Genomic DNA, 19,745 nt, shown 5'->3' with positions numbered 1-19,745 from the left:
GCTCGGGGAGGGGCAGGATGTGCCCCTTGTGCCCAGATGCCTGGTCCAACCCCGGTCCTTAACCTCTCCAGAGTGCTTTTGCTGCACCAAAATCACCGTTTACACGAGAAGAGCTCAAAAAAGAAACGCCCTATCATCAGCTCCGTGGTTGGTAGAGAAGCAGAGTGTTGCAAACACTCTTGAAAGGGAGTTTACCTCTGGGTTTAGCTTTGACTCCCATCCTCGTGTCGTGGCTCAGCCGTAGCAAACCCAGGGATGTCCTGCACTTCAGGAGCATCCACAAGGATCCCAAAGCCTTGAGAACCACAGCGGTTGCCCCTCGTGCCCTGGCACCTGCCCCCTGGGCAGGACTGGGGGTGGGGAGCTGCTCACCAGCATTCCTTCAGCAAAGCCATGCAATAGGTTAGGACAGGAAGCGAAGACAGTTCTCATTCGGTTTCTGTATAGCACTGTGAATCAGAGCTCACTCCCTGGGGCATCCCCCCGGGGGTTTTGGACAGCAGGGCACGACGTCTCCAGTGCTGTCGGAGGGGTTTGTGCTTGGTGGAATCAAGCACTTGGTCCTTCCCTGGCCAGGGGGCTTGGTTGCTCTTTCAGTTTTGTTTTACCTCATGTTTTTTCTTTGGTTTTGATACTTGAAGAGTCGTCAGTGAATCGACATTGTACAGTGATGCCCTGGACTGGAGAGTGGATGCACTTTATAGTAACTTGTATCCTGATAGTGGGGGGGTCTCATCCTGCCTCTGCTGAGCCCGCAGTGAAGTTTCCTTGGTGTCAGCACCGGGCAGGAGCAGAGTCAGGACGGGCTGGTTCTTCCAAAACCCTTTCTAGGATGTTTAGGGAACAATCTCTGTGTTTTATTGTGGGTTTTCACATGCTGTAGAAACTCCAAGTCACCTTCTGCTGTCAGCTGACCCGGTGGAAAATTCAGCCATAGCTCTGCTGGGCTGACACCAGCCGTGTCCATGTCACACTGGCTGGTGACAGTGGTGGTTGGGTGCCTCCTGCTTCACCCCCGTGACCCCCCCAGTTTCAGGGAGGTGACACTGCTGGATCTGAGTCTCCTCAGCCCTGGCAGGCAGCAGCCTTCCCGTTGGCCCCGCTCCAGCCTCGCCTCAGGGCTGCTAATGGAGCAAATTGAAAGTCACCCCTGGTAAAGTGACACTAATGTAAAACCTGGAGCCATTCCACTGGTGTCTGTGAGGGGATAAAAACCCCATGAAGTCACCCTGGGCTGGTGGCAGCAGTTCCCCAGGCGCCTGACAGCAGAAGGGGGGGGGTGGTTTCTTCTGATCTTGCCATGATGCTTTTGAAACAACTTGCTGAGAAATGGAGTGGTGAGAGAGAGACCTCTGAGTTCCCAGGAGCTGAGGTGGAGACACGGTCACAGGCTGCTCTGCTCCTCTGCCAAACGAGCAGCACTTCTTCTTTCCCCCTTTTCCTTATTGATTCTGTTCTGGATAATCAGGAACAAAAGGGAAGGGGAGGGGGGGAAATTCATGGGCCAGATCCCGCTTTGCAAGTGAGGGTTTGCTCCTGTAAAAGCAGTGTTAAATAAACATGAAAGGCAGAGGGCACGAGTGCTGATGGAGCCTGGAGTGTCCGGGCTGCAGGAGCCGCGGCCGCTGCAGAGCCCACACGCTGCTTCACAGCCCCGGGGAGAGCCCCAGAGCAGCCCCCGGGAGCCTGTGGGGCTGCAGAGCATCCCCTTGGGCTCTGCCCTTGCATCAAAGAGCTCTGGGCTCCAGCTCGCTGCCCAGAGCAGCTCCGGCGGCATTTCCCCAGTGAGACGGGAGCTGAAACACAACCCGAGGCAGCAGCAGCCGATCCGGGCTCCCCACGCAGCAGCCACGGCTCCTGCAGCAGCTCAGCGCCCTTCCCACCTCTCCCTCAGCCCCGCACCACGCTGACTTTGTCTCCTCCTCACTCCAAAAGCCCTGTACAAGTTCAGTGCATCCCCTTTCCCCCCTCCCCTGGAGCCGGGTGCCCTCCCCACGCTCCCACCGACCTGGTGCTGAGCCAACAGCCGCAGAGCCGCCCGGCCTCGGTCTGAGCCCTCCCACCTCTGTGGCCCTTCTTGTGTTTCAAAGTCCATCCCTCCTCCTGAGACCGTTGTGTTTGCCTTTTGTTTTCCCTTCCTTTTCTTTCCCCCTTTGTTTTTCCTTTCCATCAGAGGGAAGCCTGTAGTCGGGATTGTTACTATTGGAAACCGATCACATGTTCCATCCAGGTGTCTTTTTTGGTTTCATCTCTCCCAGTTTAAAGCAAAAAAAAAAACCACAAAAAGAGAAAGGCCTGAGAGAAAGAGAGAGATATAACTGAACATAGAAGTAGAGTTAGGCTCGTTGTCTGAGTTTTGAGGCATATAGTATAAGAGGGGAGAAGGAAAAAAGAAGAAGAAAAAAAAGACTAAAAGAAAATAAAAAATGAATTAAAAGAATGATGTTGCACAACTTGTAGGGAAAAAAAAAACCAGAAACAAAGAAGGGAAAGGGTTAATGTATTAAATGTGCTAAATTACATTAAGAACTTAATTTTATTAAAGTATTATTACTTAAGAAACTCGGTGGCTGCTCCTGGTTTGTGTCTGTTCACACTCAGGGCTGGGTGGGTTGAGCTGGGGGAGGGGGTGAGGGCATCACCCTCCTGCTCCCAGTCCTCAGCTTGGGGCATCCCTTTTATCTGTTGGATCCAGCAGCAGCACAAGGGGTGATGGGATGAAGCTGGAACACTGAAAGTTCTATTTAAACACAAGGAGAAATGATTTCAGTGCTGAGGTGAGGGAGCCCTGGGCCAGGCTGCCCAGGGAGGGTGTGGAGGCTCCTTCTCAGGAGCTTCCCAACCCACCCTGGACACGTTCCTGTGCCCCCTGATCTAAGTGAACCTTTGCTCTGTGATGGCCAGTAAGAAGACAAGGGGTAAAAGACACAAGATGGAACACAGACAGTGCCTCTGGCACAGGAGGAGAAAGTGTTTTGGTGCTGAGCTGAGGGAGCCCTGGCCCAGGCTGCCCAGGGAGGGTGTGGAGGCTCCTTCCTTGGAGGGCTTCAAGACCCACCTGGACACGTTGCTGTGCCCCCTGAGCCAGGGGAACCTGCTGTAGCAGGGCTGGGGCTGGAGCAGCTCTGCAGAGCCCTGCCCACCCCACCATCCTCTGATTCTATGACACCCCTTGGCCTCTCAGTCACAGCAGGTCTCCAGGTTCTGGGACATGGCAGGACAAACTTGCACATGGAAGGTCCTTAGAACCATAGAATAATCACAGTCATGTTGTCTCCTTCCTTGGAGGGCTTCAAGACCCACCTGGACACGTTCCTGTGCCCCCTGATCTAGGTGGGAGCTGCTTTAGACAAGGCTGGATGAGCTCTGCAGGTCCCTTCCAACCCCCACCACTCTGTGATTCTTTAGCAATGCTTTTTGGGGTTAATTAGAGCTTTGTTGGTAAGACCATCAGCTCTCCCCTGCACTCACAGGCTGGTGGCAGCAAGGTCCCACACATCCATGAGCCCTGGGTACCTTGTTTCACCCTTCCCACTACCCCCTCCCAGCTGAAATCCTATAAAACCTGAAACAAAGCTGAGCTGCTGAGCCTGAAAGTGTCCCCATGAGCTCATCATCCCACGTCAGGGAGCTGCCAGGGCTGGGGGAGGGCTGTGTGTTGGGTGGAACAAAAAGGGGCAACCTCAAGCCAAAGGCTGGCACAGCCGTTTCTCTGCCCAGCTCATGCTCCCCCAGTGCCATGGCAGCAGGATTCAACCCACCTCCCTCACCCTGAATGTGGAGCTCTCCTCTCCAGCCTCCCAGCAGGACACACAGTGTGGTGGTCACACCTTCCTCCCTGTGCCTCCTCCTCCTCACCTCGTGCCCTGCATCACCCTGGGATGCTGCTCAGCACTCAGCACCCACACAGGCCCAGGCTTGGGGCTGGAGCTGGCACAGTTCTGGCCTTTCTGGCCTCAAGGCAGGACTCTGGCAGAGAGAGAACAAACCTCCAGCAGCAACTTTATTGGGGAATTTTGCCCAAATGCCTGTTTCAGCCACAAATGGCATCTCCAGGCCACAGCCTGGCACAGCCAAGCCAAGGGGGTGACCAGGAACAGGCACAGAGAGACAGGGACACGCTCCCAGCACTGGGGTCAGTAGGGACAGCAAGGTCACAGCACCCCTCCTGCACTGCCCCTCAGCACAGAGGGCTCAGCACACTCTGCCCCAGCACCCTGGAGCTGGCCCCTGCCCCAGGAGACACGGCTGGCACCAGCCTCCAGCCACAGCCCTCGAATAGAGACAGTTTGGGTTGAGCTGGAGGCTCCTCACAGCCCAGAGCTGAGGGGCCCCATGCACTGACACCAGCCACTGTGGAAGGGGGTGTGCAGAGGGACTGGCTGCCCCCCTCAGCACCCCATCCCTGCCCTCACACCCACCCACTCACCCACCACAGCCCCCAGACCCAGGACATGCCCCCCAGGTCCCTTACTGCAAGCCTCAGCTCAGCTTCTCCTGAGGCTGTGCCATGGACAGAATCTGAGGGGCTCACAACATGGGAAGCAGGGATTTTCCAGACATGACTGGGGTGTCACTCCCTGCACCCCTCCCTGGGGTCTCCCCAGCTGCCCTGGCAGCACCCAGGGGTACCCCCAGCTCTGGGTGCTGAAGGAGTGGAGCTGGGTGAAGCCAGATGCACAGCTGACGCTTCATGGGGTGAGAGGGGTGCACACCATGTCCCCCCACACCCATGTCCCCCTGCCCCATCCCAGCCAGGATGTCACCACTCAAGCTGAGTTACCTGAGCTGTTTGGGTGCTCTCAGTGACACCCACAGCCCACTCAGAGCCCCCTTCCCCATGCCTGTGCCTCCAGGACCAGAGGACCCAGGGACAGGAGCGAGAGCAGACCCTGATGCATCTCCCTCCTATTTGTGTAGGTCCTACAGAAACACTGAGCAGTGTGTGTCCTGGGAGGCTGCAGTGAGCTGAGGGAGAGGGCAAAAGCTGTGCTGGCACCTTGTGCTGGGAGTGTTGGGGGTGGGGGACAGCCCATGGGCTCAGATGCTCTGGCAGCACGGGGCCTGCCGACCCTCCTGCTGCGTGGGCAGCACCCGGATGGGCTCGATGGTCGTGCTGGGGCCAAACTCCGACTCGGGCTGCCCCGTGATCTGCCTCTGGGACACGATGTGGTAGATCTCTGCCAGCAGAGAGAGGAGAGAAAGGCAAAGAAAACAGTCTTTCAGTGTGTATTTCACAGCAGAGGGACCTGTCCCTTCCTCCAAAGGCACAGCTCAAGGGTGCAATGCCTACATCTTCCCCTCCAGATGGAGGATTCCACCCTAGGACAAGATCCTTATGAGGAAAGGCTGTGGGACCTAGGGCTGTTCAGTCTGGAGAAGAGGACACTGAGGGGGGAGTTACAAGTATATAAATGGTGGGTGTCAGGAGGTTGGGACATCCCTTTTTTCTCTTGCATCCAGCAACAGGACAAGGGGTGATGGGCTGAAGCTGGAACACAAAAAGTTCCATTTAAACACAAGGAACAACTGTTTCAATGTTGAGATGAGGGAGCTCTGGCCCAGGTTGCCCAAGGAGGATGTGGAGGCTCCTCCTTGGAGGTCTTCAAGACCTGCCTGGACACATTCCTGTGCCCCCTGATCTATGGGATCTGCTCCTGCAGGGAGGTTGGACTGGATGATCTCTAAAGGTCCCTTCCAACCCCCACCATTCTATGATTCTATGATCCCACAGATGAGCAGGATCCCACCCCAGAACACACAGCCAGAGTCCTCAGCAGGCCACAATATCCAAGACCATCTCTATGCCAACCCCCCTCAACTTTTCCTGGCCAGCCCTTACCCGAGAGGATGTTGTGAAAAGCTGTCTCCACGTTGGTGGAATCCAGAGCAGACGTCTCGAGGAAGGACAGCCCGTTCTTCTCTGCAAGGACAAGGTGAGCTCAGCTGGCTGGCACCAACCCACAGCTACCCTGGGATGGCCTCAGGATGAGGGAAGGTACCTGCAAAGCTCTTGGCCTCATCGGTGGGCACGGCTCTGAGGTGCCTCAGGTCGCTCTTGTTGCCCACCAGCATGATGACGATGTTGGCGTCCGCGTGGTCCTGCAGCTCCTTCAGCCAGCGCTCGGCGTTCTCGTACGTCAGGTACTTGGCAATGTCATAGACAAGCAGAGCTCCCACTGCCCCCCTGTAGTACCTGAGGGAATAAAGAGGGGACAAGGTCACAGCAGGGTCCCAGGTGTGGGCTATATGGGTGGGCAGCAAGGAAACTCACGCTGAGGTGATGGCTCGGTACCGCTCCTGCCCGGCCGTGTCCCAGATCTGAGCCTTCACGGTCTTGTTGTCCACTTGGATGCTCCTGGTGGCAAACTCCACCCCAATGGTGCTCTTGCTCTCCAGGTTGAACTCGTTGCGGGTGAAGCGGGACAGGAGGTTGCTCTTCCCCACCCCAGAGTCCCCGATGAGCACAACTAAGGGGGAACAAGCACAGGGTCAGCTCCCACCCCCCCAGACACTGACCATCCCACAGCCCAGCCTGGCAGGGGTGGGAGATCTCCCCATCTGCTCCCATCTGCATCTCATTCAGGGAGAAGCTGCCCTTGGAGAGCAGGACCAGCAGCTCTGCACTTCCCTGTGGCCTCAGATCCCCTTGAGAAAGTCCCTGCTACAGCCTGGCAGCTGCCAGGGCTTTCCTTGTGCACCCATGTGCACAAAACCAGAGCCAGAACAGTGTCCTACCCCCATGCCAAGGTCACACAAGAATGAAAGGTCTGAAAGGCAGCATCTCCTCTCCTCATTCACCTTTCCTCTTCCTCCTCTGCTACTGGTCCAGCCCATGAGCTGGGAAGTCTCTGGGTGTGGGTTAGTTAAGTGCATTTTCTGCCTGTCCCAGGTCTGGCTGCTTCCTGTAAAACCTGGTGCAACAGGCTCTGGGGAGGCTTTATCTCACAGCTCCCCCATCAAGTTTGTTGAGTTTGACTCAACAGGCTTTGGTTTTTGTTTCCCTTTCATTCCCCTCACTGCTGATTGTGTTTGTTATCTCATTTCTCTTCACCCACCCCCTTGGGACACTGCTCCTCACCAGGACCAGACAATGGCAGCACTGAGGCCACGGCCATCCTGTGACCACACAGCAGTGAGGCCACGGGGCAGCTGGGCTGCAGAGCACGTGGCATCTGCAGCAACACACAGTCATGGAAGCACAGGATGGTGGGTGCTGGAAGGGCCCTGCAGAGCTGCTCCAGCCCCAGCCCCTGCTACAGCAGCTTCCCCTGGCTCAGGGGGCACAGGAATGTGTCCAGGTGGGTTGGGAAGCTCCTGAGAAGGAGCCTCCACACCCTCCCTGGGCAGCCTGGGCCAGGGCTCCCTCACCTCAGCACCAAAGCACTTGCTCCTTGTGTTTAAATTGCACTTCTTATGTTCCAGCCTGTGCCAGTTACCCCTTGTCCTGGCACTGGCCACCACACAACAAACACTGGCCCCAGCCTCTGACACCCATCCCTTAGGGATTGAGCAGCATTGCTGAGATCCCCCTGAGCTCAGGCTTCTGTTCCCCAGGCTCAACAGCCCCAGGGCTGCAGCCTTTCCTCCTCACACACATGTTGCAGCCCCTCAGCATCTTGGCAGCCCTGCACTGGCCTCTCTGCAGCACTTCCCTGTCTCTCCTGAGCTGGGCAGCCCAGCCCTGGCCACAGGACTCCAGCTGAGGCCTCCCCAGCTCTGGCAGAGCACAGGGGCAGCACAAGCTCCCTGGCCCTGCTGCCCACACTCTCTTGCTGCCCCCAGGCTGCCGTTGGCTTCTTGCCCACCAGCCCACGTTGCTGCTCAGGGTCACTTTGTTCTCCCCCAGCAGTGCCAGGTCCCTCTCCTGGAGCTGCTCTCCAGCAGCTCACCCCCAGCCTGGGCTGCTGCTGGGCTTGTTCCTCCCCAGCTGCAGGACCCTGCCCTTGCCCTTGGTGAACATCAGGAGGTTCCTCTGTGCCCAACTCTCATGCAAGGCTCAGCAGCCACCAGGGGTGTTGCTCCATGTCCCCATCAGCTCCAGCTCACAGGCATTTGACTTCCTCCCATGGGGCTGGGACATGAAGCCTCCAAATGATGTAACCCAAACCTTTTTTGCAGGGCATCTGCCAGCAAAGAGCCCAAGGGCCTGCAGAGCAGCTCCATGGGCTGAGCCAGGGTGGCTGGAAGGCACAGAGGCCTCACAGCCACCCACAGAGGGAAGGCTGAACGCTGGGACTGCCCCAGATAACCCAGTACAAAAACACAGCCCAGCACTGAGCCAGGCTCAGTAACACTCCAGAAGCCTTTCTGCTGCAGTTTGGTGTTTAATCAACGGGAAGTTGCCACTTCCCCCAGCTCAACGGCCACATCCCAGGTCCCAGCAGAGTCACGCTCCTGCTCCAGCCCCAGGCTGCTGCACAGCCCCAGGACTGGAGGGCAGCAGAGCCAGGGCCTGCAGGAGCCACAGCTGCCAGGACACAGCAGGGAAACTGAGGCACGTGCTGCATCACCCCCACAGAGTGCAAAAAAAAGAGAAGAGTTGATATGAGGAAGAGTTGGGAAGGGAGGAAGGGGCAGAGCCAGCCAGGCCAGGCACACACTGACTGTGAGCAGCCCCCCAGCCATGGCAGGGAGGGGGTTGGATGGGGCAGGGATGCAGGGTCAAACGGGGAAGGGATGCAGGGAAGGGGTTGAAGAGGGGCAGGGATACAAGGAGGGGGTTGGAGGGGGCAAGGGTGCAGGGAGGGGGTTGAATAGGACAGGGATGCAGGGAGGGGGTTGAACAGGGGCAGGGATGCAGGGTCAAACAGGGCAGGGATGCAGGGAGGGGGTTGAACAGGGCAGGGATGCAGGGAGGGGGTTGAACAGGGCAGGGATGCAGGGTCAAACAGGGCAGGGATGCAGGGAGGGGGTTGAACAGGGCAGGGATGCAGGGAGGGGGTTGAACAGGGCAGGGATGCAGGGTCAAACAGGGCAGGGATGCAGGGAGGGGGTTGAGTAGGACAGGGATGCAGGGAGGGGGTTGAGTAGGACAGGGATGCAGAGAGGGGGTTGGACAGGGCAGGGATGCAGGGAGGGGGTTGAACAGGGCAGGGATGCAGAGAGGGGGTTGAACAGGACAGGGATGCAGAGAGGGGGTTGGACAGGGCAGGGATGCAGGGAGGGGGTTGAACAGGGCAGGGATGCAGCAGCCTCTGGGGCACCTCAGAGAGGGACTTGAGAGCATCCTCCACCCCATGCACAGAAGCATTTGCCACGCTGTGTTCTCCCTGCCTTTGGACACACAACGTGAGCTGTTTAAAGCTGAGCACACACATCCTGTGAGCGCTGGTGAAACATCCCTGACCCATCACATCCCACCCCAGAGCTGGGGATGGAAACAGCCTGGAGCTCCACACAGCTCCCCAAGGAAGGGTCCAAGGAGCAGCCATGCCCAGGGCTGTTTCACACCTACCCCCAGCCCCTCCAGCAGCACCCAGGGCCTCTCTGTGAGCACAGCTGGAATCTGCATTGTGCTTTAGGACAGGAGAAGGCAGCTGATGCCCCCAGCTCATTGGGAATCCAGGTAACCCTGCTCAGGGTGCTGACCATCTCTCATTCTCAGGGCAGAAGCTGCTCTCAGCAGTGTCATCTGACCCCAAAGGACTGGCCCAGCTCTGTAGCCCTCAACATTGCATCTCCCTTGGACTTTGCTCTTCCTTCAAGAGGAATGAGCAGACCTTGCCTTCAAAAGTGAGGTTTCCTACTTTTCAATGACTCCAGAGACCACCCTGAGGCCGAGGAGGGGGCTGCAGGGCCTGGTGCTGAGCTGCTCTCAGCTCTGGCTCCTGGAGGATGCCAGGGATGGGCTTTGGCACCGCAGGACACTGAACCCCGGGATAGAAGCAGAGGCAGCAGCAGCAGCGGCTGCATCAGAGTTTCCCCCCTCGACGGGTCTCGGAATAACACCAGAGAGAAGAAATTCCCTGGGCAGGGGCCAGAGGAGGTGTGCGAGGAGCCGGGGACTGCCGTGGCCGGAACGGCTGGCGGCGTTTTGGGCAGGGCTGCGAGGGGAAGGTGACTCAGAGCCCGCGGGGTGAGGTGCTCCGGAGCTCGGGAAGGTGCCGGCTCGGCCCCCGGCTCCGCCAGCGCCCGCCGCGTTCGGGGCAAGGGCAAAGCTGCAGCGAAAGCCGACGTGCGGGGGGTGGGGGCAAAGCTCGGGGGTGGGGGGAGAGATCCGGGGGTGGGGGGAAAAGATCGGGGGGTGGGGGAAAAAGATCGGGAGGGGAGGGGAGAGATCGAGGATAGGGGAAAAGCTCGAGGGGTGGGGGGAAAAGATCATGAGGTGGGGGGAGAGATTAGAGAGTGGGGGGAGAGATCTGGGATAGGGGAAAAGCTCGGGGGGTGGGGGAAAAGCTCGGGGGGTGGGGGGAGAGATCGGGGGGTGGGGGGAAAAAGATCGGGGGGTGGGGGGAAAAAGATCGGGGGGTGGGGGGAAAAAGATCGGGGGGTGGGGGGAGAGATTGGGTGGTTAAGGGAGAAATCGAGGATAGGGGAAAAGCTCGGGGGTGGGGGGAGAGATCGGGGGGTGGGGGAAAAGATCGGGAGGGGAGGGGAGAGATCGAGGATAGGGGAAAAGCTCGGGGGTGGGGGGAGAGATCGGGGGGTGGGGGGGAAAGATCGGGGGTGTGGGGGAAAGATCGGGGGGTGGGGGAAAGATCGGGGGGTGGGGGGAAAAAATCGGGGGGTGGGGGGAAACACTCAGGGGATGGGGGTAAAAGATCAGGAGGTGGGGGGAGAGATTAGAGAGTGGGAGGAGAGATCGGAGGGTGGGGGGAAAAAAATCAATGGTTGGGGGGAAAATATCGGGGGGTGAGGGAAAAGATCGGGTGGTGGGGGAAACGCTCAGGGGGTGGGGGGAGAGATCAGGGGGTGGGGGAAAAAAGATCGGGGGGTGGGGGGAAAAAGATCGGGGGGTGAGGGGAGAGATTGGGTGGTTAAGGGAGAGATTGAGGATAGGGGAAAAGCTCGGGGGTGGGGAGGAAAAGATCAGGAGGTGGGGGGAGAGATTAGAGAGTGGGGGGAGAGATCGGGGGGTGGGGGGAAAAGTTCAGGGGGTGGGGTAAAAGTTCCGGGGGTGGGGGGAAAAGTTCGGGGCGTGAGGGGTGAGATCGGCGATAGGGGAAAAGATCGGGGGGTGGGGGGAGAGATTAGGGAGTGGGAGGAGAGATCGGAGGGTGGGGGGAAAAAGATCAGGAGTGGGGAGGAAAAGATCGGGAGTGAGGGGGGGAAAGATCAATGGTTGGGGGGAAAAGATCGGGGGTGGGAGGGAAACACTCGGGGGTGAGGGGAGAGATCGGGGGGTGAGGGAAAAGATCGGAGGGTGGGAGGGAAACGCTCGGGGGTGGAAGCACCGCGGGACGTTCCTACAGCCAAGGAAACCCCCAAAGGCCCAAACACAGCCCCTCGCACACCGGAGGGGTCCCGCCGTGATCAGCGCCGGGAAGGACAAACCCGGCGCCCCGGAGCCTGCCCTTGGCCGGGGATTGCTCACTCAGCCCCCAGCTCCGCTCCTTGGGGTGCAGCCCAGCCCGTGCAGGGGGGGCTCAGGGCCCGGCACAGCCCCCATCCCCACGGACCTGCACCCTGCGTGGGGCACGGCCACCCCTCCCCTGGCTACTGCACCCAGGGGACTCTCCCCACAGCACTAACGAGCTTTAATTAGCACTTAGGGCCACAAACACCCACCCCCACCCAGCTCCATGCAAACCCTCGCCCCGCCGCAGCAATTCAGCCTCCCCTCTCCCCAAGGTGCTGAGCACCACCTCACTGCCCAGCACAGGGGAGCACCCCAACAAGTCCCCCCAGGGGACACAAGTCCCCCCCTGGCTCACCCAGCACAAGCCAAAGCTCTTCCCCCTCCTCCACGCCGAGGGTGCTGCAGGCTGAGACCGTGCACAGCTCAGCGCAGGCAACGCGCGACACCCACCTTTGAAGAGATAATCGTACTCATCCTCTTTACCCCGCATCTCGCCCAACACCACCACCCGACTCCCACGGAGACAACCGGGACCTTTTGGGGCCTTTTTCCCAGCTCTGGCCCTGGGGCCACCCCCGCTCGCGCATTGGTGGCCCCGGCGCTTCCCCCTCCGCGGCGATTGGCGACCGCGGCTGCTCGTCACGGCACAGGTGAGCTCACCTGGGCCAGGTACGGGGAGATGCCGGGGGGGGTCCCCGAGGGCTCAGGGACCCTTCCCGACACGGCAGCGGCGTGTGCGCGGGGGGACGGCGGCGACAGAGCTGCGGGAGCGGGACCCGCGTGGCTGGGGGGCGGCAGCGGGGGTGGGCGCGGGGGGTGAGGTGGGAGGATGCTGCAGAGATTCGATGGGTTCCGAGGGGTTTGGGACGATGGGTGGAGGCCAAACCGTGGTGTGAAGTGAGGAGAAGCTGCCAGGCAGGCTCGACGGGCTGTGGAGGGGGTGGGAGTGTGGGCTGGGGATGGCTCAGGGGGGAAGGGGTGCAGGGGAAGCATGGCATCGGGGTGGGAGGGGGCACACAGGGGCTGTGGCATCGGGCTGGGAGGGGGCACAGAGGGGCTGTGGCATGAGACTGGGAGGGGGCACAGAGGGGCTGTGGCATCGGGCTGGGAGGGGGCACACAGGGGCTGTGGCATGAGACTGGGAGGGGGCACAGAGGGGCTGTGGCATCGGGCTGGGAGGGGGCACACAGGGGCTGTGGCATCAGGCTGGGAGGGGGCACACAGGGGCTGTGGCATCAGGCTGTGGCATGAGGCTGGGAGGGGGCACACAGGGGCTGTGGCATCAGCTGGGAGGGGGCACACAGGGGCTGTGGCATCGGGGTGGGAGGGGGCACAGAGGCGCTGTGGCATCGGGGTGGGAGGGGGCACACAGGGGCTGTGGCATCGGGGTGGGAGGGGGGACAGGGGCTGTGGCATGAGGCTGGGAGGGGACACAGAGGGGCTGTGGCATCAGGCTGGGAGGGGGCACACAGGGGCTGTGGCATGAGGCTGGGAGGGGGCACACAGGGGCTGTGGCATCGGGCTGGGAGGGGGCACAGAGGGGCTGTAGCATCGGGCTGGGAGGGGGCACAGGGGCTGTGGCATGAGGCTGGGAGGGGGCACACAGGGACTGTAGCATCAGGCTGGGAGGGGGCACAGAGGGGCTGTGGCATGAGACTGGGAGGGAGCACAGAGGGGCTGCGGCATCGGGGTGGGAGGGGGCACAGAGGGGCTGTAGCATCAGGCTGGGAGGGGGCACAGAGGGGCTGTGGCATCAGGCTGGGAGGGGGCACACAGGGGCTGTGGCATCGGGCTGGGAGGGGGCACAGAGAATCCCAATGGATTCAGATTGGGAGGGGGCACAGGGGGACCGTGCATTCAGGCTGGGAGGGGGCACAGGGGGACCACAGCATCAGGCTGAGAGGTGGCACAGGGGGACTGTGCATTCAGGGTGAGAGGGGACACAGGGGGACTGTGCATTCAGGGTGAGAGGTGGCACAGGGGGACTGTGCATTCAGGCTGGGAGGGGGCACAGGGGGACCACAGCATCAGGCTGAGAGGTGGCACAGGGGGACTGTGCATTCAAGCTGAGAGGTGGCACAGGGGGACTGTGCATTCAGGCTGGGAGGGGGCACAGGGGGACCACAGCATCAGGCTGAGAGGTGGCACAGGGGGACTGTGCATTCAGGGTGAGAGGGGACACGGGGGACCCACAGCTTTGGGCTGAGCCACATGAGTGGCCACGATCTCCAGCATGTCATGGAGGTGGGGACCAGGGGATGGGACCACAGAGGAATTCCAGCTCAGCAAAGCTGCATTTCACAAGTCCTTTAATGATTGTGTCACCCTTGGGCCTGACAGGGAGCTGCTCCCAGGCCCCTCACACCGAGCTCTGCCCTGAGCCTCATCCTGTGCAGGCAGGAGGGACCTTTGCTGGGTCTTGCCATCACGCTTGTCCCACTTCTGGGGTGATGACAGAGGTGGGCCAAGGGCTGGGTGCTGCCACATCACTCCTTAGGGTTTGGGACAACCCATGAGCAGTCTTTTGTGGAGACAGAGACCTGAGGGGACAACTACATCCCCAGTGCATGGCATGGGGTGGCCCTACAGGAGGAACTCCATGGCCAGACACAGTTGGAGAGCCTCCCATTGCTGGCACCATCCTGGCCAGAGCCTCCTGGCTCTTTCCCCAGCAGTGCCTCGGGGTGTCTCAGCCTGGAGGGGCTGGGAGGTCCCTGGGAGGTCCAGTGATGCTAATCAGGGCCTGGCACAAACGAGGCAGACAGAGGAGAGCTCCTGGTACTGGTGCTTCTCACCCTTTATGGCAGAATTTGGCCACTGTCCGGGCTGCTGGTCCCCACTGCCCCAGGACAGGGTGGCCCTGCAGGCTGGGTGGCACCAGGCTAGACCCAGCTCTATGCCACTGGCATGTCCCGAGGCTGTGGGGGTCCCTGGGGGCTTCCCATGGGGCTGGCAGCTCAGAGGGCCACGCAGCACGGGCGCTTCTCTGCCTGCGCCGGGGCTGTGCTCTCGGGGCTCTCGCTGCTGAGTGACACCGTGTTGCTCTGGCTGCTCCTCTGCTTCTGCTGCTGCACTTTTTGGAAGATCTCTGCAAAACAAGAGGTGTGGGGGTTGGGAGGGGGGGTATCTGTGTGTCAGCTCCATGGGGAAGCAAGGGCACCTAGGAGCCTGCAGAGCCCCTACTTGGCTTCTCCTTTCCTTTATGCAGCAAAGGGGATGAGACAAGAGGTGAGAAGGGATCAGCTCCCCCGAGTTACATCCCCACAGTGCCTGGGGAACACCCTGTGCTGAGGCAATTTCCTCTTGCCCAACCTGGGATTAGTACTTCACCCCATGCTGGGGCTGGCAGCTGGCTGGGCTGGCTTGGCATAGCATGGCACAGCCTGGCCTGGCACAGCCTGGCACACCTCCTGGCTGCCCTTCCTGGAGAGATGCTTCCTGACCTGCATCACCCCTCTCTAATTCCCAGTCCCCCAGGTCCTCACAGCCAGCGGCGCCGGGAGATGTTGAGTCAGGAGCTTGGGACAACAGGAAGGGACAGAGGGGATTACAGGGGGAGAAGGAGTCCTGGGGCTTTGGGGATGCCCAGAGGCCACGAGAGCAAAGCCACGGGGTGTGGAGAGAGAAACACCCAGCACTAAAGACCGGAAACCAAACCAGCCAGAAAGACAACACCGAAACCAGCCCCAAAGAGCTCAGGTGGAGCAGAGCAGAGGAGACACAGGCTGCACCTCCTCTGCCCAGCCCTGCACCCTGCTGAGGGACCCCCCAGGACAAGGCTGTACCCTTCAGGATGGTCTCAAAAGCCTGCTCGACGTTGGTGGAGTCCAGCGCTGAGGTCTCCACAAACAGCAGCCCATTGTTGTCTGCAATGAGAGGAGACCCCCCCCCCCCCAAGATGATGCAGACCCCAGGGCACAGCTGCATTTTGGAGCCTCTTCAGGGATGTCCAGGTGCCCACATCGATGTGGGTCTCTGCTATCAGGGAGTGTTCCCCAGCCACCAGCCCCATGGCAAGGTACCAGCTCGTACCTGCAAACATTTTTGCCTCCTCCATGGGCACCTCCCGAGCCTGGGCCAGGTCAGTCTTGTTTCCCACCAGCATGACAACGATGCTGGCCTCAGCGTGGTCGTACAGCTCCTTCAGCCAGCGATCCACCACGTCATATGTCTGGTGCTTGGTGATGTCAAAGACAACCAGAGCACCAACAGCTCCCCGGTAATACCTATGGGAGAAGCTCACTATCACCCCACTCTCCAGACACCCCCCCTGCAGCATCCTCACCCGTGGGGCTCCACCACAAGGGTATCACCAGCCAGGTGCCAGAGGGAGCTTTGATTCTGGGGGGCTCCTCCCTATGCTTACGCAGAGGTGATGGCACGGTAGCGCTCCAGCCCGGCTGTGTCCCAGATCTGAGCCTTCACCATGGCATCTCCCACCAGGATGGTGCGGGTGGAGAACTCCACGCCGATGGTGGTGCGGCTGTCGTGGTTGAACTCGTTGCGGGTGAAGCGGGAGAGTAAGTTGGTTTTACCCACCCCAGACTCCCCAATCAGGACAACTGTGGAAAGAAGGGAGAAAGGCCACTGGAGCTGGGGAGGAGGGGAGAGGGTTGGTGCCAGACACACACAGGAATTCACACAACCCCTTTCTGCCCTGAGCCAGGGGCAGCCAGCAGCTCGTTGCTTTGGACTGCCCCAGCTGCTGGCACAGGGGGCATGGGTGTCCCTCATTGCCTGGTAGCCCCAGTATTACACCCAGCACAGTCAGTCCTTCAGCAAACAGGGGTCCCATCCCCATGTCAGGAGCTCTCAGCCCCTCAAGCACAGCTGAGCCACCTCAGCTGAACCCAGCCACACTCCCCCTTCTGCTGCAATGGCCTCTGTGCTGCTGGGGGGAGTCACAGTTACCAAGCTCTGGGCAACCAGAACAGGAGAGGACATTGGCAAGCCCCAGGGCACCCTGCTGCAGTGGGCACCCTGCTGCAGTGGGCACCCAGCACTGGCTTCATGCTGGAGCTGGACCATCTCTGCTGAGGGGTCTGTTGGCTGGTAGCACCTGGCAGACACAGGATGCTGGGTCCCTGCTCCTGAGGAGCTCAAGCTGGGGGGGGCATAAGGCTGTGCCCCTGTGTCTTCAGACCAGCTTTGACCCTCTGCATGTGCCACCTGCAGCAGAATGCCTTTGAAACACGGGGGTTAACGGGCTCACACCCCATTTGTGTCTCAGCCTCAGCCCCCACCGTGTCCCAGCAGCTCAACCCGCTGTCCCACAGCTCACCCACCACCACTCACCCCCCTACCCCGACCTCCCCGGCTCGCTGACACATCCACACACCAGAGCTGCGGGGACGGGCAGCAACACCCCCAGTTTGGGACAGGGGAGGGGAAAACACTCGAATTCCCTTCCTGCAAGCCCCGGAATGGGGGGAAAGGAGGATCCACGTCCAGCCCGGGACTCACCTTTGAAGACAAAGTTATAATCCTCCTCGGCACTGCCCATGTCGCCGCCGCCGGGTTTCCTCCTTCCCCTGGCAGCCCGGAGCGGGGCCGGCGGCCGAGCGACGGCGACAAGGGACAAAGTTTCGTCCCAGGAAGGGAGCGAGCGGGGTGCGGAGGGTGCGGAGCGGGGCGCGGAGGGTGCTGAGCCGGGTGCGGGGGGTGCTGAGCCGGGTGCGGGGGGTGCTGAGCGGGGTGCGGGGGGTGCGGAGCGGGGTGCGGGGGGTGCAGAGAGAGGCGCGGGGGGTGCGGAGCCGGGTGCGGGGGGTGCGGAGCGGGGCGCGGGGGGTGCTGAGCGGGGTGCGGGGGGTGCTGAGCGGGGTCCCGGGGGTGCTGAGCAGGGTCCCGGGCGGCAAGGCGAGGCCGTGCGTGTCGGAGGGTGCGGGCGAGGCCGGGAGCGGAGGGGAGGAACCGGCCGGGTGTCGCGGCGCAGGTTGGGCAGGTAAATGTCACCCCTGGGACCGTCACGGGACGGGCGGAGGAGGAGCCGGCGCCGGGAGCGCGGGGCAGGAGCAGCCGCGGGACACGGACCCGGCGCCTTTCCTCGCCTCTGCTGCCATCGTGTGCAAGCCGGGGAAACTGGGCAACAGCCCCCGGGCCCCCAACGCCGCCGGGCAGCGCTGAGGAAGGGCTGGGCTCTGCTCCCCCTCGCAGCCCCTGCCCTGTTTTACCCCAGGCTGGTGGCACGTTGCACCCCCGGCTCCTCCTGTCACTGAATCATTACGGTTGGAAAGGACCTTTAAGACCACCATTTGGTCTTAAAGCCACAGCCCTCAGCAGCTCAGCTCCAGGGCTTTGGGATCCCAGCCCCCTGGGCAGCCTGTTCAGTGCTTAATAACCCCCTGCCACTGAATCATTATGGTTGGAAAGGACCTTTAAGACCACCAAATCCACACCCAGCACTGAGCCACAGCTCTCAGCAGCTCAGCTCCAGGGCTTTGGGATCCCAGCCCCCTGGGCAGCCTGTTCAGTGCTTAATAACCCCCTGCCACTGAATCATTATGGTTGGAAAGGACCTTTAAGACCACCAAATCCACACCCAGCACTGAGCCACAGCCCTCAGCAGCTCAGCTCCAGGGCTTTGGGATCCCAGCACCCTGGGCAGCCTGTTCAGTGCTTAATAACCCCCTGCCACTGAATCATTATGGTTGGAAAGGACCTTTAAGACCACCAAATCCAAGCCCAGCACTGAGCCACAGCCCTCAGCAGCTCAGCTCCAGGGCTTTGGGATCCCAGTCCCCTGGGCAGCCTGTTCAGTGCTTAATAACCCCCTGCCACTGAATCATTATGGTTGGAAAGGACCTTTAAGACCACCAAATCCACACCCAGCACTGAGCCACAGCTCTCAGCAGCTCAGCTCCAGGGCTTTGGGATCCCAGCACCCTGGGCAGCCTGTTCAGTGCTTAATAACCCCCTGCCACTGAATCATTATGGTTGGAAAGGACCTTTAAGACCACCAAATCCATGTCCAGCACTGAGCCACAGCCCTCAGCAGCTCAGTTCCAGGGCTTTGGGATCCCAGCTCCCTGGGCAGCCTGTTCAGTGCTTAATAACCCCCTGCCACTGAATCATTATGGTTGGAAAGGACCTTTAAGACCACCAAATCCACCCCCAGCACTGAGCCACAGCCCTCAGCAGCTCAGCTCCAGGGCTTTGGGATCCCAGCCCCCTGGGCAGCCTGTTCAGTGCTTAATAACCCCCTGCCACTGAATCATTATGGTTGGAAAGGACCTTTAAGACCACCAAATCCACGCCCAGCACTGAGCCACAGCTCTCAGCAGCTCAGCTCCAGGGCTTTGGGATCCCAGCCCCCTGGGCAGCCTGTTCAGTGCTTAATAACCCCCTGCCACTGAATCATTATGGTTGGAAAGGACCTTTAAGACCACCAAATCCACGCCCAGCACTGAGCCACAGCCCTCAGCAGCTCAGCTCCAGGGCTTTGGGATCCCAGCACCCTGGGCAGCCTGTTCAGTGCTTAATAACCCCCTGCCACTGAATCATTATGGTTGGAAAGGACCTTTAAGACCACCAAATCCAAGCCCAGCACTGAGCCACAGCCCTCAGCAGCTCAGCTCCAGGGCTTTGGGATCCCAGTCCCCTGGGCAGCCTGTTCAGTGCTTAATAACCCCCTGCCACTGAATCATTATGGTTGGAAAGGACCTTTAAGACCACCAAATCCACGCCCAGCACTGAGCCACAGCCCTCAGCAGCTCAGCTCCAGGGCTTTGGGATCCCAGCCCCCTGGGCAGCCTGTTCAGTGCTTAATAACCCCCTGCAACTGAATCATTATGGTTGGAAAGGACCTTTAAGACCACCAAATCCACCCCCAGCACTGAGCCACAGCTCTCAGCAGCTCAGCTCCAGGGCTTTGGGATCCCAGCCCCCTGGGCAGCCTGTTCAGTGCTTAATAACCCCCTGCAACTGAATCATTATGGTTGGAAAGGACCTTTAAGACCACCAAATCCACACCCAGCACTGAGCCACAGCTCTCAGCAGCTCAGCTCTCAGCAGCTCAGCTCCAGGGCTTTGGGATCCCAGCCCCCTGGGCAGCTTGTTCAGTGCTTAATAACCCCCTGCCACTGAATCATTATGGTTGGAAAGGACCTTTAAGACCACCAAATCCACGCCCAGCACTGAGCCACAGCCCTCAGCAGCTCAGCTCCAGGGCTTTGGGATCCCAGCCCCCTGGGCAGCTTGTTCAGTGCTTAATAACCCCCTGCCACTG

At 60.3% G+C, this 19,745-nt stretch overlaps 2 protein-coding genes across 3 annotated transcripts; both read right to left on the bottom strand.

Moving 5' to 3' along the window:
* Positions 1-4,453: 4,453 nt before the first annotated feature.
* LOC104559408 (ras-related protein Rab-11A) lies at positions 4,454-12,090 on the bottom strand. The gene is made up of 5 exons (XM_062019756.1): positions 11,972-12,090; positions 6,275-6,470; positions 6,003-6,196; positions 5,843-5,923; positions 4,454-5,180 (listed from the first exon to the last, which is right to left on the bottom strand). Exons 1-5 carry the CDS (start codon positions 12,009-12,011, stop codon positions 5,041-5,043), a joined length of 651 nt encoding a protein of 216 aa, XP_061875740.1. The 5' UTR covers positions 12,012-12,090; the 3' UTR covers positions 4,454-5,040.
* Positions 12,091-13,813: 1,723 nt separating this feature from the next.
* Positions 13,814-19,374, bottom strand: LOC104552794 (ras-related protein Rab-25). Of its 2 annotated transcripts, XM_062019759.1 has the most exons (5): positions 16,985-19,374; positions 15,888-16,083; positions 15,554-15,747; positions 15,307-15,387; positions 13,814-14,609 (listed from the first exon to the last, which is right to left on the bottom strand). In XM_062019759.1, the coding sequence occupies exons 1-5, from the start codon at positions 17,022-17,024 to the stop codon at positions 14,479-14,481; spliced, it is 642 nt and encodes a 213-aa protein (XP_061875743.1). In that variant the 5' UTR covers positions 17,025-19,374; the 3' UTR covers positions 13,814-14,478. The 2 variants fall into 2 exon arrangements, with proteins under 2 accessions (XP_061875743.1, XP_061875744.1); XM_062019760.1 differs by lacking the exon at positions 15,307-15,387 and having other exon boundaries at positions 16,985-17,669.
* Between the last annotated feature and the right edge of the window lie 371 nt (positions 19,375-19,745).

This window comes from Colius striatus, unplaced genomic scaffold, assembly GCF_028858725.1.
Source record: "Colius striatus isolate bColStr4 unplaced genomic scaffold, bColStr4.1.hap1 scaffold_150, whole genome shotgun sequence".
Lineage (NCBI taxonomy): Eukaryota > Metazoa > Chordata > Aves > Coliiformes > Coliidae > Colius > Colius striatus.
The sequence above is the reverse complement of the archived record's forward strand: the minus strand, read 5'-3'. Positions and strand labels throughout refer to the sequence as shown.